This window comes from Rhinoderma darwinii, chromosome 13 (assembly GCF_050947455.1).
Source record: "Rhinoderma darwinii isolate aRhiDar2 chromosome 13, aRhiDar2.hap1, whole genome shotgun sequence".
In the NCBI taxonomy this organism is placed as follows: domain Eukaryota; kingdom Metazoa; phylum Chordata; class Amphibia; order Anura; family Rhinodermatidae; genus Rhinoderma; species Rhinoderma darwinii.
In genome coordinates this window covers 28,742,574-28,759,827 of record NC_134699.1, presented here as the reverse complement: position 1 = coordinate 28,759,827, position 17,254 = coordinate 28,742,574, and the positions used below count along the sequence as shown (strand labels likewise).

At 40.5% G+C, this 17,254-nt stretch overlaps 1 protein-coding gene across 6 annotated transcripts in view; it reads left to right on the top strand.

Annotated features, from left to right (window-relative positions):
- The window catches only part of NBR1 (NBR1 autophagy cargo receptor), a 55,123-nt gene extending 39,752 nt beyond the window's left edge, over positions 1 to 15,371 (top strand). For 4 of the 6 annotated variants that reach the window (XM_075846823.1, XM_075846819.1, XM_075846820.1 and 1 more), the window contains 11 exons: positions 825 to 1,112; positions 1,227 to 1,340; positions 1,599 to 1,674; positions 2,654 to 2,764; positions 2,933 to 3,091; positions 3,659 to 3,811; positions 4,086 to 4,422; positions 5,114 to 5,205; positions 5,716 to 5,791; positions 7,275 to 7,380; positions 11,282 to 15,371. In XM_075846823.1, coding sequence (XP_075702938.1) covers positions 825 to 1,112; positions 1,227 to 1,340; positions 1,599 to 1,674; positions 2,654 to 2,764; positions 2,933 to 3,091; positions 3,659 to 3,811; positions 4,086 to 4,422; positions 5,114 to 5,205; positions 5,716 to 5,791; positions 7,275 to 7,380; positions 11,282 to 11,455 — 1,686 coding nt within the window. In that variant the 3' untranslated portion in view covers positions 11,456 to 15,371. The remainder of the gene's footprint in view (positions 1 to 824; positions 1,113 to 1,226; positions 1,341 to 1,598; positions 1,675 to 2,653; positions 2,765 to 2,932; positions 3,092 to 3,658; positions 3,812 to 4,085; positions 4,423 to 5,113; positions 5,206 to 5,715; positions 5,792 to 7,274; positions 7,381 to 11,281) is intronic. The other 2 variants (XM_075846822.1, XM_075846824.1) reach the window with 2 other exon arrangements.
- Positions 15,372 to 17,254: the final 1,883 nt, after the last annotated feature.

Here is a 17,254-nt window from a genome sequence, read left to right as displayed (position 1 = left end):
TTTGGTCAAACACTCTTCTCAGCCGCGCATATAAGTTTGTCTCAATGTCAAGAGAGGACTAATACTCTGCTAGATCCATCCGGGAGCGGCTTATCTCTCGTCGTTACAATGGAACCGGCCGTCTGCCATCAGGGGAGAGTCAGATGACTCTGCTATACGTTAGATCGTTGGCTGATGCCGCCGAAATCTGTGGGTTTGGCTGAGCTTTGCCTAATGTTCATGGGCACCTTTAGTGAGAAGGCATATGGACGTCATAGTATTTATCAAAAATTCAAATATCTGACTGAGAAAATGGTTGTTCTACAGGATCAGAGGGTCAAACGTTTACTTTGCGGAGCCACTGTGGTGTTAGTTGGTGAAAGATAACCACCAGTTACCAGAGTTTACTCTTCGGATCACAAAATTCACACAGACCGGCAACGCCACTTTCCATGCAGACCCTTTAGCTGGGCAATGGCTTTTCAGCTTCGCGTCTGCCCATAGACTAGAGAATACCGGCTGTCATTCTAATAATCTGCAGCATTGTAGGAATTTCATTTACAATTAGTATCTGGCAATTCCTATTGATGTGTGCTTGTCACCAAGTTTTCACAGTCCCATAGAGCAGATTATATTATGTGATTCGCTATAATAAATCTGATCGGTCCAAAAACATGAATAGCAGCAATAGACGCTCCTTGATGCAGTGGCCTACTAGGACATAGTAAGAAGTTCATAAGGTGGATTTCACTTCCAATATCCCTGATGAAGCTATAATCTTCAAGTGTGAAAACATATATTATAAAGCTGAATCCAATAGTAATAATTTCATCTTTTCTCTGCAGCTTAAGTTTATGTGGGGAAATCTTACTTTATCCTCCTCCTGCCGGAAAGAGGCTCCAGTTCCTTCTTTGCTTCCCGGTCAAATGGGTGTCCTGTCTGTAGAATTTGTGGCTCCAGCACTGGAGGGAACTTACACCTCTCACTGGCGCCTGGCACATAAAGGGGAGCAATTTGGACCCCGCATTTGGTGCAGTATCATTGTGGACTCCCTTCCTTGTTGTGAGAACCTGGAAGATCTGGAAAAAGAGATGTCTTCCATTAAGATAAGCAGCCAGATGATCGAGGAGGAGGCAAGTGTCCGGCTCAGTCCACATCTACTTAGGGGGTTTATTGGCCTTCGTCACGATTCTGGATTATTGATCCCCCCCCACCGTAACATTTATTTATTTCTTTGTAACCTGCAGGAAGGTTGCGGTGCTCATGATACTCAGCAGGTTGGAGGAGGTGCAGATAAAGTCAGGAGTGAAGCCGGTGATCGGGAGGTATACATCCCATCCATAGATCTCCTCACTGCCCAAGTAAGGACATGGCTGCTATAGAACGACACTTTTACAGTTGGATACGCTCTGTATACAGGATATAAGGCAGTACATCCGGCCTTGTAGAATAGTGCTCTGAAACGGCATTCGATATAAGTTTTACAACGTTGCTGAAACATTATACACTCCACTTAGTAGCATTTCCAGTGTTTATTCTCCAGTAACAGCGTCTATTGTTTTCAGATCTCAGTGCTATGTATTGCCTCTTATTTTATGTTACTCTTCCTCTGTATTTAGGACTTGCTGTCATTTGAGTTGTTGGATATAAATATTGTACAAGAACTAGAACGTGTTCCGCACAATACACCTGTTGGTAAGTTCTTCCACACGTAGTGATGTGAAAGCCTGATGATAAATTCTAGGTTGCATTTGGTTGCAATTATTACTGTTAAAGGTGGTGTAACGGAAGAGTTGTGTTTTCATACGGGTGATATAGGGTCTGGTGGCGAACCGGACAACAGGTTTAATAAACTGTAACAAAGTTGTTTTTTGTTTCTAAATTGGCACCACCTTGGAGTTGACATTCAGTATGAAATTCTTGTGTAAGGCTCAGTTCAGACATCGTTTTTACTCGATGATCAGTTCATATGACGGGAAAATATCCCAACGTATGTGCTGAACATGGAGCTGCGCGAAATATGCAACTGCATGCCAATTGCGTACATTGCCCGTTGATTCCTATTGTAAAATTAAAAAAAGTACCGCACAGTTATTTTTCTTTTCAGTATCCCCTGTATTAAAAAGCGCAGTCTGCTAGGCTTTTCGATACAGCCAGAAAAAAGATATACCTTTTGTATGTCATCCGAATGTATGCCACAAGGCCATTCTTTTGGGCTATAAAGACGTTCACCATATACACTGAGGTCTGAACATTGAAATTTCACTATTTTAGGCAGTTTTTAGTAAACGACTTCCGACATATTTGGTCTCTTAATTCTACACTTTAAACGAAATATTAGGAAATTGCTGTGGAAGCAATATCCTAAAATAAAGCTGTGACACTATTAGACTGGAATATTCAAGAGTTCAAAATGCCTCCAGCTTCCTATCTCTACAGTCAATGGGGCTCCAATAACCGACTACAGGCTCCCATAAACTGCTGCCAGCACACTATAGGATGGGCAGAGGGGGAATTTTTGATCCTTGTAAATGCAGGCTCAGTAAAGGCTGATGGCTCTGTCTGATGGCATAGGTGTGCTAAAAAAATTATTTTGGAAAATTGTTATGATTTCCTAGTCACCCTTTAACTTTTTATCCTAATATTGATCATCAAGCGCCATCTTCCTTTATAGATATGACACCGTGCATGTCCCCTCTTCCACATGACGGCCCCTTAATTGAGAAGCCTGGCCTGGGACAAATTAAAGAAGAGAGTGATGGGGCTGGACATAAGACCAAGGCTGGTGAGTTTATATTATACTCCGGTTATGTATTATATTTGTTTATAGGCACTCAATCTTCTCTAAACACCATGGATATAAGGTAAACGTGTATAAGTGCGGGTGGTTTCATGGCTCTCACTGAGCATGTTCTGTTCAGCTATACTGATCTTACCCAATATTTTAAAACAGGAAAAAGGACCAAGGACGCTGTGGAGGGCCCAACCAGCCAAGAGGAAACTGAAGAGGATATTAGTGGGACTCAGTTCGTGTGTGAAACTGTTATGAGGAGTTTGACCTTAGATGCCGCACCAGACTACAATCCACCTCAGAAGAAGACTTCTCTTCACAGTGAGTATCCGGGTTTATTTAATTCTGATCTGTACAATTTATTTATTGTTCACTAGAAGTTTTAGGACAGTGTGGCCAAAATGATGTGCTGATTAAGTTCATTTCATATCTTTATAGCGGGCGGTGTTTTTTTTGTTTTTTTCTGATACTGAGCTCCAAATTCCCTGCACAGGTATGGCGTTAAATTCTAAAATTCGGACACCATTCAGCCACCTCTAGGGGGAACATATTACATTAAACTCAATAATAAAACTATATGTAGTTAGCTCCCTCTAGTGGTGGATGAAGGCAGCTAGAATTTTATCATTTCATTTTGTGTCTATGCAAGGAGCTATGTATCCGTAAAACCGCTCTGACTGCTAAAAAGATGTTAATAAATCATCACAGAATGGAACTAAAAGGAAGGTGGACACTTTAAGGAGAAACCTATGTCTTATTTATAAAGTAATAACAAACACATTTATTAGCAAATACTCAACTAAATTCTGAACACCATTAAAACATATCTACCTATTTCTGACGTTGTCTATTCACACTACGCTGATCCGAATTGTCTTTATCGAACAGGTTCTATACACTCCTCGCCACAATCAAGTTTCAACTACAGTGTGAAGTCTGATGAGGACGTGTCTCAGAAGAGCTCTCCTTTGGTTGGCAGGCCAGTTCTACTGGAGAAAAAAGACACAAATGTTCCAAACCTAGAGAAGACATCTGATACAGGTTGGCAGCATTTATGGGACATGGGTATCACATGCTGCAGTGCTTTTTGCATTTTATGATGCATTTATGGGACATGGATATCACGTGCTGCAGTTTATTTTGCGCTGTTTTTCCCCTATTGACTTAAAAATGCAATGTAAGAAATCTCATGTGCTGTGTTTGCATGCAGTACCACACATAGGGTTTCTCTAGAAATGACACAAAATGCATAACGCTATATTCACTAGTGATATTTATTTAAAAAAAATATAAAATCTTTAATTGAATATTACAGCATTTGTAGATGCTACACCAGTGAATATCTATGACGTAGAGCCACAGATGCCAGATGAACATCAAAGCGACGAAGTTGAAAGCCAAGCGTCATCCGATTCTTCTGAAGATTACATCATCATTCTGCCCGAGTGCTTTGATACCAGCCGCCCTCTGGGGGAGTCGATGTACAGCTCAGCACTTTCTGAGTCACAGGGTGACAAGGAGAATGACACCAGAGTGAATGAAGGGCGCTGCCCAGTCCATGGTCACAGCATTAATGACATTCTGACCACCTCCCAGACTCTCGATGCCGTACCTCTAACCCCTGAAGTGATTACACCATCTCCGCAGTTGAGGTAAAATTATTCTCCTGAATCCCACTTGTACTCCCACCATTGTATTTAATAATCCTTTCTTGATATTGGTTTCCGTACTCTATTGGGCATTGTTATTTATATGTACATTTATAGAAGTCCGTATAGGGATTAAAATACTTTTATGGCTTGTCCACACACGACGGAATGGCTGCAAGTAATTTCTGCAGAAATTCCGTTGAGAAACGCAGACATTCCACTGCGGCAAAAACGCACCATTTCCTGCCTTTTTTACGGCAGTAAATGGTGCGTAAGTTGCTGCGTTTTTCCTAATGCAAGGAGATAGTGACATCTCCTGGAAAACGCAACAATTCTGTCCACGTTCCGCAGCAGGAATTGACACGCTGCGGTCTGAGCTCTGAATTTTTACGCAGCGTGTGGATGAGATTTGTTAAATCTCACCCACTATGCTGCTACTGTATTCTGCTGCGTTTTTTCTGTCCGAAATTCCGGATGGGAAAAAAGGAATTGCCACCTAGTGTGTGGACGAGCCCTAAGAGTTACATGAAATTTTCTGGAAATAAGTGGGTAAATTTATTATTCATTGTTTTCCGCTGAAAGTATTTGCGGATGTGGTAATGAAATATTGGAAAATGGCACAGCAGCTGCTCCACGATAAATAGCAATGTTGATGTTTTGGCTCCTGTTAGATATTGCATTTATTTCTTTCAAGAACTCCACCAGAAACGCAAGTTTTTCCTGCAGTCAAAGAGGAAACGATGTCTTCAGATATTGGAGCATCCGCTGCTGAGCAAACCGCCACAGGTAAGAAAAGTATCAGCTGACGGATGAGAATGAGCTGAATGGGGCACCTGTACACCTAGAGATCGTGCCACGCGGCAAAAATGCGTTCAGGTTTTGTACATGCTCCATATTTATGAAGCATCTGGATGTCATTTTGTGAATGTTTTCCTCATGTCAAGTATTCAAGGATTATATGTAACCAGCAAGCGCTAAATTAATATAAGGCCTGCAACATTTCCTATGCCAAGCCAGGTTAGAAACTTTATTTATTTTGTAACATTTTAGTTATTCGTGGCCTTACTCAAACATATAGAGCTCTCGCCAGAGTCGTTTACACCCCCGCTCCAATTTTGTGCATTTGCCGCACTTACGGTAAATTTTGCACCATTTTTGAGGTACAGAAAACTCCACCGATGTGGTATCCGTATCTACCGATGGACACCTTGGGACTTTAGATAAGACTTGTTTTACAACAGTAACTTTTGAAACCGAATAATCTCTTTAATTGATCCGTTTTTGCTTTTTCTATAGCTATTGCCGAGATTGCAGCAAGTTTTAAAACCTCAGAAGCTTCTCCTCCGCCCAGATCAGTCTTTGACCACCCAAGGTAATCAAATAGCCCATTTTATATGTATATACAACATAAAGCACTATAAAATGTAAAGGAATACACCAGGCACAGACTACTAAATTATTTAAAAGCGGATCTGTCCGGTCTCCCATGACACCATAAATAAGGGCAGCATAGGTTAACGGCGGAGACGCTGAGCTCAGGGACATGTTCCGTTTTATTCAGTATTTTCATGTATAAAGCGATTTAGGACTTTAGAGAGAGTGTGGGAGTTCTGTTTTCCCTTCCACACTGAGAGGTTGAGGGTATGTTCACGCAAACTTCAAGGGAAAACGCTCCTGATTTGAAGTTTTTGTTTTTTTTTGAGTAACTCGTTTTTCATGGCTGTTTTTGGCGCGTTTTTTTTTTTTTATACTCCATGAAGAACTGCTCCGAAAACTTCCCAAGAAGTGACCTGCACTTTTTCGCGGCCGTTTTTCCAAAACTGCGTGAAAAAAACGGCCCGTCGTAACAGAATGCCGTTTTTCCCAATGAAATCAATGGGCAGATGTTTGGAGGCGTTCTGCTTCCGATTTTACGGCCCGAAAATAAGCCGTGAGAACATACCCTGACATTTCTACATCTGTACAAACTTGTACAGTCAGGTGTGGGCGGAGGAAGCTGGACTTTATATACAGTGTTAAGGGGGTTTTACACTGGGCGATTATCGGGCAGACAAGCATTCATATAACGCTTGTTGCCGATCGTTCCCGTTTACACAGGGCAATTGTCAGCATATGAACGAGCAAACACTCGATAATCTGCTGGTCGTATAGTTTTAAAAAAAGCAAAATATTATCGTTGTCGGCAGCACAGGGAGTAAACAGTGAGATGCGCTGCCGAAATGATGTTTGGGAATGAGCGATCGGAGTAACGACCGCTCGTCCCCATCCATAGCTCTATGTGACAGGAGCAAGAGAGCACCGATGACTTGTTGATCAGCGCTCGCTGCATTAGCCGAATATCGGCCGATGTAAAAGGCCCTTTAATGCGCCCCAGTTCCTATTTCACTGGTCACAGCAAATTTAAAAAAAAAAAATCTTTAATATAACTTTTTTTTTTTTTTTTAAATGAATAGACAAACTGGTTGCATGATACCTGAACAATGTTTTATTCATAATCCACATAATTAAAATTACCTGCTTTTTTTCTTTTCCTCAAAATCATTAATTTTTAACTTTTTTCACGACCCCTGGACCAATCAGCCGCTCTAGCTGCCTCTGAGCACCAGATGTTGAAGGGTATGCAGTAGATTGAGCCAGGAGCAGATGGCTCGGTCGCTATTCCGTGACCGGAGCCATCTGCTTCCAGCATGGACGTCCAGTGCCCAAAGGCAGCCGGGGCAGCTGATCGGTGCGTGGTCCAGGTGTCTGACCCCCACCGATCCCATACTGATGACCTATCCTGTGGATAACAACCAGTTTTAAACACCTTTAGAATATAAAATTAAGAAAAATTAAGTCCTAGTTTATCTCCGTAGGCAGCACACTAGAGGCAGTATTGCTGGAGGTCTGGTGAAGGGGGCGCTGTCTGTGGCTGCCTCCGCTTATAAGGCTTTATTTGTTGGTCAACAGGAAACCACTATGGTGCGTATAATATTTATCTTTTTATAGTTTTATTTAAATGTAAATAACCACAATGAGCACTCAGTCATGAGATAATGGCCACACATAGGCAGTGGTGTAGCAGACATGCAGAAAATGGAGGGTTGGGAAACCATTTACAGAAATCTTGCAGAACCAAGCCCTAAATAAGATGATCTATATTAAAGTCCCCCCCCCCCCCCCTTTAAAAACTATATATTTTTTTTTAAAGTCCTCCTGCAAGAATAGCTTTTCTGACAACTCTGTAAGATAATTTAAAGAGGCTCTATCACCAGATTATGAAATCCCTATCTCCTATTGCATGTGATCGGCGCTGCAATGTAGAGAACAGTAACGTCTTCTTTTTTTAAAAAACAATCATTTTTGGCCAAGTTATGAGCAATTTTATTTATGCAAATGAGCCTTTAAAATGGACAACTGGGCGTGTCTTGTGTTTGTAACATCTGGGCGTGTTTACTTGTTTTACTAGCTGGGCGTTGTGAATAGAAGTGTATGATGCTGACATATGATGCCGACAAACACTTCTATTCACAACGCCCAGCTAGTAAAACAAGTAAACACGCCCAGATGTTACAAACACAAGACACGCCCAGTTGTCCATAAGAAAGGCTCATTTGCATAAATATAAAATTGCTCATAACTTGGCCAAAAATGCTCTTTTTTTTTTTTTTTTTTTTTTTTTTTTTTAAACATGTTACTGTTATCTGCATTGCAGCTCCGATCACATGCAATAGGAGATAGGGATTTGATCTGGTGACAGAGCCTCTTTAAGTTTTATTGCAACAAAAGTTGGGAAAGTTGAGGTAGTAAGTGACTTGGTAAAGACGTTTCGGCCGAACCTCGGCCTTTGTCACGGTCGCTAAAATGGTAAAGAATAAAATGCTTTCACAAAGATGGCAATAAAATGTACAAAAATACAGTATGAACAAATGTCAAATAATATGAAAATAACCTATATAGGAGTTATCTCTGTTTACATAAAATTAAATAGCGCTGTCACCTCAGATATACACAGAGAACAATTATTATACATCATAAGGGAAAAAATATTTTAATACTGAACCGTATAAAAAAAATTGTGTGATCAATTAGTGGAACCCGTAACACAGGAATTAAGGAAATCATAATCATCTATGAAAGAATAAGTCATAATGATCTATAAGAACAAGACTAGGGGCTGAATAGCCAGAACAAAATTAAATTAAATATGCTCAGGGAGGATCTAGCAGTATATAACAATCTGGAAACCTCTGATGGTCATGCAATACCTAGGTTACATATATTGATTTAGTTTTGTTATTGTGGTGGGGAGAGGAAAGAGTCCTCACTGTAGACCATACCTCAAAGTACCAGAAAATAAAGGATAGTGTGGAAAGGAACAAACACTAGAGGATAAACTAAGGGGAGAAAACAAGAGAAAGTAAGAGGAAAGACATGTGCTGCTGTACCTGTTAGTCGATATCACTGGTATGGGATGTCTGGATCTTCCCTGTGTCTGTGCTATGTGAACTACCAGGGCCGTCTAACAGCTGATATGTGAGTGCAGTGAAAATTCCTGAGGTTATTATAGTAAGAATGTGTGTTAGTGTGTGTATATATATATGTGAGTGGCATGTAATGAAGGAATGTAACTATATAGAGAAGTATATTGATCGGATGCTATCTAGTTGCCATGACAATGAACCAGAGTCTGAAGGTATAGATGATCTCAACCCATGTGTATGGGATGTCAATGTAAGGATAGATGTAGGAACGGTATAAAAGGTGATAGTAGTCATGGCAACATATAGAGAGAAGGGAAAATTAGAAAAAATAAAATTAAAATTAATATGTATAAAAATGAAGGAATGAAGATGAGATTTGACAGCTGGTTTTATGGTACTTTTACCTGGTCCGTGTGGATGTGTTTTTTTTTCACTAGCGTGTCTAGAAACAGAAAAGACAACAAGTTAGAATATGTAAGTCAAACATGATATAAAAACTGGCATTAATACATGAACTGCACAGAAGGTAATAGGGTTTCGTATCAATTCATTAGGTCAAATTCCCTATTGAGACCCCTGGGACTTAGGGTTTATAATGTATGTAATGTAGGATTCCCGTTCCTTAAGTAAATGTATGTGGTTGCCACCTCTACGTGGTTGAGGAAAGTGTTCAATTATCTGGAACTGAAATTGGGAAAGTTGATGATTAGCCTTACTGAAGTGGTCTGGTAATGGTAACCAGTTTTTATTACAGCGGATAGTAGATTTGTGGCTTGTTATGCGATCCCTAATGTGTTGTGTGGTTTCGCCCACATATATTAGCCCACACGGGCACTTTACCAGGTATACCACAAAATTGGTATCACATGTATAGAAGCCTTTTATGGGAAAAGATTTGTCCCTTACTATAATTACCTCATGAATATTCACTGCACTCACATATCGGCAGCTAGACTGCTCTGTCTATACTCCCAGACAGTTTCTTCTCCATCTCCACGGTCCCTTACTATAATAACATCATGAATATTCACTGCACTCACATATCAGCTGTTAGACGCCCTGGCTGTACCACTGACTTCAGTTCCAGTTCGCAACTCACATAGCACAGACACACAGGGAAGATCCAGCGGATATCACGGACATCCCATACCAGTGATATCGACTAACAGGTACAGCAGCACATGTCTTTCCTCTTACTTTCTCTTGTTTTCTCCCTTTAGTTTATCCTCTAGTGTTTGTTCCTTTCCACACTATCCTTTATTTTCTGGTACTTTGAGGTATGGTCTACAGTGAGGACTCTTTCCTCTCCCCACCACAATAACAAAACGAAATCAATATATGTAACCTAGGTATTGCATGACCATCAGAGGTTTCCAGATTGTTATATACTGCTAGATCCTCCCTGAGCATATTTAATTTAATTTTGTTCTGGCTATTCAGCCCCTAGTCTTGTTCTTATAGATCATTATGACTTATTCTTTCATAGATGATTATGATTTCCTTAATTCCTGTGTTACGGGTTCCACTAATTGATCACGCAATTTTTTTTATACGGTTCAGTATTAAAATATTTTTTCCCTTATGATGTATAATAATTGTTCTCTGTGTATATCTGAGGTGACAGCGCTATATAATTTTATGTAAACAGAGAACTCCTATATAGGTTATTTACATATTATTATTTTACATTTGTTCATACTGTATTTTTGTACATTTTATTGCCACCTTTGTAAAAGCATTTTATTTTTTACCATTTTAGCGACCGTGACAAAGGCCGAGGTTCGGCCGAAACGTCTTTACCAAGTCGCTTACTACCTCAACTTTACCTACTTATGTTGCAATAAAACTTAAATTTGTTTGCATCTGGATCTCTTGTGTACCTCTGTGTGTGCTGGGGTTATATATTTCCAATATTGTGGGATTCTCATCCCTACCTTACTAGCACCACGCCAATAGATTGAGCGCATCCCAATATCTTTTTATTAACTCTGTAAGCTGGCATCTGTGTTATCATAAGGACAGTGGCAACTAAGCAAGCCGAATCCAGATCTAGATGGAGAAACCGATCATCTCTCTCCCTATATCCTTTGATAAGTTTGCTGTGGTCATGAGGATATACACGAAACAAGCCTGTCTAGCACAAAGCATGTAACCTAAAATGTAAACTTCACACGAGAGTTAAATAAATAAGTGTGTATGTATTTAGTTGTTTTTTTTTTTTAAACAAAAGTAGCATAGATATGGATATTAAATTAGAATTTGCAGAATAAGTTACAAAATGATCATAGGTCAAGTGGTGGTGTAATAGTTAATCTAGGTCTCCATAAGAGAGGGACTGTTTATATAAATGTGTGGACGGATCATTCCTATACAATAAGCGTGTTCTCACTTACCCACAGCCCCAGTGCTCAGAGGAACAAGCTGGAGCCATGATGGCCGTGCTCCTGGAGATGGGATTCTGTGACCGTCAGCTCAACCAGCGACTCCTCCGCAAATACAGCTACAACCTCATGGATGTAGTAACAGAACTGATTCAGATCAATGACAATGACTGGTATTCTGCCCGTTACTGAGGTGGAGGGACAGCACTTTCATTAAATTGTAAGAGCATTTGTACGGCCCATTCTGCTGGCCACTTAGCAGCACGTCTGGTTTTTAGTCCTTGTGTGTGTATTCATGTTGACCAGCTTTTCGTTTATGTAATATTCATTTTCTTATACTTTCATTACTGGGTGGCCCTCTGTACTGTCAAGACCGTGATGAACTGTATGGAAAGTAACCGGCTCTAGTCTAGATCTCGCAGACTTATTGATGGAGTCAGTCTCAGACATTTCTGCTGGCCTAGAAACCATTTAATGGAAACAACCCCCCCCCCCCCCCCCATATTATTAAAATAATTCTACTTGATGAAGACGACATTTCAATATGGTAATTCCTTAAGATACAGGGCTAGTACGCTGGATGTATTAATTTGTTTGTCCATGTTAAGTAACATCAAGGTCCATTTATTATTTGTCTTGAATTTAGAATGCAGATGTTCATGTGGATGGAGACTTGCATGCTCGCATTGAGTCTAGACAAATAGTGGAGGAGTTTCCCAGACCAGGTCACTCTTTTCTTTTACAAACCTGTACTGGATAGTTGGCAGCAATAGAAGGTGTGCTATAATTAGGGTGACCATCGGCTGTCACCGATGACCTCCCCCCATTATTAACAGACCTACTCCACTTGGTATGGATGCATGCATTTAAACAGGTTAGAAAGCAAACAAATTATGTCTACCCCTATGGCAGGGGTTAAGGGACTGTGTCCCGAGTCAGCTATACCAGATTGTCAGCCAATCCCAATGCAATCAGCATGTTCTGGTGACTGTTCTCTTTTTTTATTATATATTGTAGTGTCTCTGGCCATCTTAAGCTATTTAATAAACAAAAGGTATGTTCACACACAGTAGCAAAATACGTCTGAAATTACAGAGCTGTTTTCGCATGAAAACAGCTCCTGATTTTCAGACGTTTAACTCCTCGCGTTTTTCGCGGCGTATTTTTCGGACGTTATTGGAGTTGTTTTTCAATGGAGTCAATGAAAAATGGCTCCAAAAACGTCCCAAGAAGTGACATGCACTTTGACGCGGGCTTCTTTTAATGCAACGTCTTTTGACAACGACGTGTAAAATTACACATCGTGGGAACAGAACATCGTAAAACCCATTGCAAGCAATGGGCAGGTGTTTGTACGCGTAATGGAGTCCGAATTACGTTTGAAAAGTGTGTGTGAACATATCCTTATACAGGACTATTGAGAATTCTCATAGCTGTTAACAAGGAGGCAGCCATCTCCATGCACACATTCAATAAATACCTAATTTGAGATTAATCTAAAGAGGGAGAGATCATTTAACCTGTTAGTGACCGCCAATACGGCTACCACTAATGAGCTTTATTCTGATGCATATGCCTTTTCACAGAGCTGCATCAGAATAAATAAACAGGAGGGAGCAGTTAAATCTCCCTGCTCTAACGGGTAAGATTGAGATCAGTATCCATCTCACCCGTTTAACCCCCTCAGATGTGGCGCTTAATAGCGAGCACCGCATCGGAGTTGTTTTGGACAGAGGGAGGGAGCTCCCTCTCTCCCACAGCCAACCGACGAAAAGAACGCCGTGTGTTTCCGATGGCAGCCGGGGGCCTAAAAGGCCCCCAGGTCTGCCGGTAGTGAATGCCTGCTAGGTCATGCCTGTCAATTCTAATCCAAAGAATTTACATTTTAAATCAGCGACCACTCACATGAGCGATCTGTTCCTATGCCATTCTCTGTAGGCAGATATTTGCATCCTAGATGATTTCTGGATATTCTATCATGGCAGACGTGTGTCATCCCAGGACAGTGCTCTTTGTATCAGGAGGCAAACTAGTTGTATATGGCTTTTAAATAATGTTGCGCCCACCCAAACCGCATGCTGCCCGCAGACAGGACAGCATGTTTGACCTGACCCGTCCAGTTTAAGCAATACTGCTAGAGGTGTAGCTATTTGTGGTTCATAGCAACCAGCTTCTAAGTGACCTGCAGTTACACGTCTGAATGTGTGGAAAGCTGCAAATCCAAAAACACATTTATGGGTCTAATGACCCGAATTAATAGCATCATACTCCCACTCCCTGCAGGTTATCAGAACATACCTCCTGCTAAAAGAGGGGGGGAGGGGGAGATTTCCAATAAGAAAGAAATTGCTACTTATGCAATTTTTCCAACATTATCTTTAATGTAGAGTCAAAGGTGAAACTTGCATTTCAACAAATCTGATGAACCAGACATTTCAGTAAGAATAACGTGTAGCAATACTAATGCTAAACTTGTGTTTATTTTATTGTAATGCCAAACATGCAATCATATATTCAGGAAATTCTGCAACAGGAAAATTCCAAATAAATAACCGTTCAAATCATTCTTTCCTCTAAGTGGGAATAATCGGATTGTAGTCCAGGGCATGATTACCCACCAGACTGCAGTTTATGGCAGCCTGTATTCGGTCTATGGAGCAGCACGGAATTAGAATCTCTTGCTCCATTATCAGAATCTAACTGTAAAGACATTCTGATAAGTATAGATGCGGGGGTTGCCATTAATGCAGTAAGCATAAAATGGGCCCAACCGTATCTTAAGCTTGTATGGCAGCACACTTCGTTACAGCTTATTACTACAACCTGTATGGGTCTAAAGTATTACAATTGAAATTGGGATACGTACAGCATAAGAACCACTTTTCATAGCAGTATTTGTGAATTAGCATTAATACATAACTGCTGCTGTACAACCTGGAACCACCACCAACCATTTATTTGAAATCCATTTGTGTATTCACTGGTTGAAAAGAAAATTGACCGATCACAGACAGATATTACTATATGTAGACCGCTTTCTAGTTGCATCATTCACTTAAAGGTCACATACAGATAAGCAAAGTGAACCTTTCTTGTGCTGATCTGGATCAGAATAGCCATTCTGTTATTTCAGAAGTGTATTCAGACCTCCAAGCACCACAGCACCTGTATAGACCAGGGAGGATTGTATTATAGGAGCTCTGTTGAATGCAGCCTGTAGTATAGACCGTCCTCCAGAGCTGCAATGAATCAGTAAAAGATGTTTATAGACACGAGTATTACCGCTCCATGCATTAGCCATATATTTAAAGGTAAGGACAGGATCGCAACCCATCCTGTGAGACCAGGAAATCCTTCTCCAAATGACTAAACCTATAAACCTGTGCTTGAACCTGAAGGCAAATTTATAATGAGATTGTTAAAAAGTAAAATGAAACCCTGAAGTAGGGCAGTAGCACGCTGGGAGTAACAGCTGGCGAGCCACAGGTTGCAGACCACTGAAGTCTGGCATATGCAGCCATTAGATTCACACAGTGCAATGGGATTGGAGAAGTCTTTACACTGTGTGAACCTGGCTTTACGCTACTCCCAGCATTGAGACCATTTGTCTCGTAAGTCTATTTCTATTCTCATTTGAAGTCATGCCATATACCAAATGCTTTACTGTATTCTTCCCTGAATGGTGAAGTCAACTGTAGTTTAGTTCTTCATAAGAAAGGAAAACAGACCAGGTGTGAAGTGGACCAATAGCATGCAGTTCACTAAGGATTATCGACTTTACAGAGCCACAAGGCCTAGAATACGGCTGCAGAGATCCATAGTAAAGCAATAGTTTCCAGTAAGGGACGTATCACCCTACATTTTTACCCCATGACACAGATCTTTGCGCCGCACTTTTACTGCGGAGAGAAAGGCAGTAATGTGTAGTCTGATATTGCTTTGCTGTAAAGACCAGAATTCTTTGGGTTTTTTTGTTGGCTTTTTTAAGACTTGCATGAAGAAGTCCTAGAGTATAGACTAGATGTATATTTAGAAGAAGCACTTTACAATGTGATGTAATAATGAATCTTGTTATGCTAAATGATTTATTAAAATCAAGAAGTTAAAATCTTTTTGTCTGTATACTTGTCTAATGTACGAGTGAGAACGCGGTGATGCAATCCATAAGGTGCATTGTATGTTGTATATCTACCCAAAGCCCCTGTACATGTGGATTTAGGTCAGGATTTGCAGGTGGAAAATCTACGGCAGAAGACTGATGCAATAAAATGAATGAGATTTTAAAAAATCCACTACTTGGATCTACTTGTGTCACTATCCATACATTGTTACGTAAATGCACCAGTTTACAGTGTTGTCATTGGACACATTTCATATTTTAATATCAAGTTTTATTGTATGCAAATACGATAGGCATATATAAACAATGCTGCCACTAGGTGGAGCAAGATGATAAATGAATACAGCACCCACTGAACTCCGTAAACCTATTGGCCACATTGTGCTACAGAAATGTATGCGGTTAAATCTGTACATACAGAGAGAGGATTCTTAACTCTGTTTGACAGAGATTCTATTACAGAAATAAATGTCTCATTTACACTTTATTGTAATGAAAAAAAGTTGTCATAATAGATTGGATTTAATGTCACTCACCTCTACAGATCATTACATGTTTGCATATTCTCCACTACTGCTCTTCTGTTCAGTAATTTATACAGGTAAGGCTTTCTTCACATCTGTGCCAGGATCTCGCTCAGTCGGAACAGGACCCTGACTGACAAACGGAATCCACAGGTTTCAATCACCATTAATTTCAATGGTGACGGATCCGGTGCCAGTGGTTTCAGTTTTCCTCCGATGTGCAAGGGTTCCGTCTTTTTGACGCAATCAATAGCGTAGAATAGCGTAGTCGACTATGTCAAAATGATGGAACCCTTGCACAACAGAGAGAAACTGAAACCACTGGCACCAGATCTGTCACCATTGAAATCAATGGTGATGGAAACAGAAACCTATGGTTTCCGTATCTGTTAGGGCTCCGTTCAGACGGAATGTTCTGTCAGAATGGAGCCCTAGCGCAGATGTGAACGAAGTCTTAAATTATTTAGAAACCAAAAGAGAGGTGGAGGCACTAGTAGATCTAATACAAGTCTGGTATAACCCTTCCATGGATAACGCCATCAAGAAAGACAAACCTCTCACCCACCATCAACTCAGATTAGAAGTGGAAGAAAAATCACCTTAGTTTTTACAAGTTCATTGTGACAACAGGTTTAAAAAATGATCTAAAATAATGGGGACTGATAAGATTGACAGCGGTCACGTACAAAAGAGTAGAATTCTTTCACCCGTACACAGAGCTTGCAGTCGGTGCACGATGCAGGAGGCTTTAATCCCTCGGATTCTTTTTAGACAAAGGACTGATGGGGATACAAATCTTTCTTCTCTATTAAAAATCCATCATATATAATGCACTATACTGCAAAACCACAGGTTAATAGCTTACATATGATTCATGCAACCACTTACACAAACCATTTCTATACTTTAAAGGTGCAAGATAGGATTGATGGAAACTAGTTTTCTAGGCAAACCTTTGATATCTATATGAAAATTTGTCAGTCCCTAAAAGGAGCCGCCAGGATTAATCACCCAATAATTTACTGCAGCCAATCACTATAGTAAGTTGTGCTAACGGCCAACTGTTTTCCATCCATCTTATTCACACCAAACGCAACCACAGATATGTCATAAGTCTCAACTCTGGGACCCCCAACCATCAGGAAAGAGGCGGCTGCATCCAGGGGAGAACATGAGTGGAGAGGTGGGTGGCAATGTGCATGCATCTCCATTTAAACCTGGAAGTTCTGTGAATTCCCATGGACTTGAATTGAGCCATGGACAGCACAGCTACCTCTTCATTCAGTCTCGGCTTGTGTATATGCCTTCAATGTCTTTGGTAGGAAAACCCCTCTATACTCACAAGCA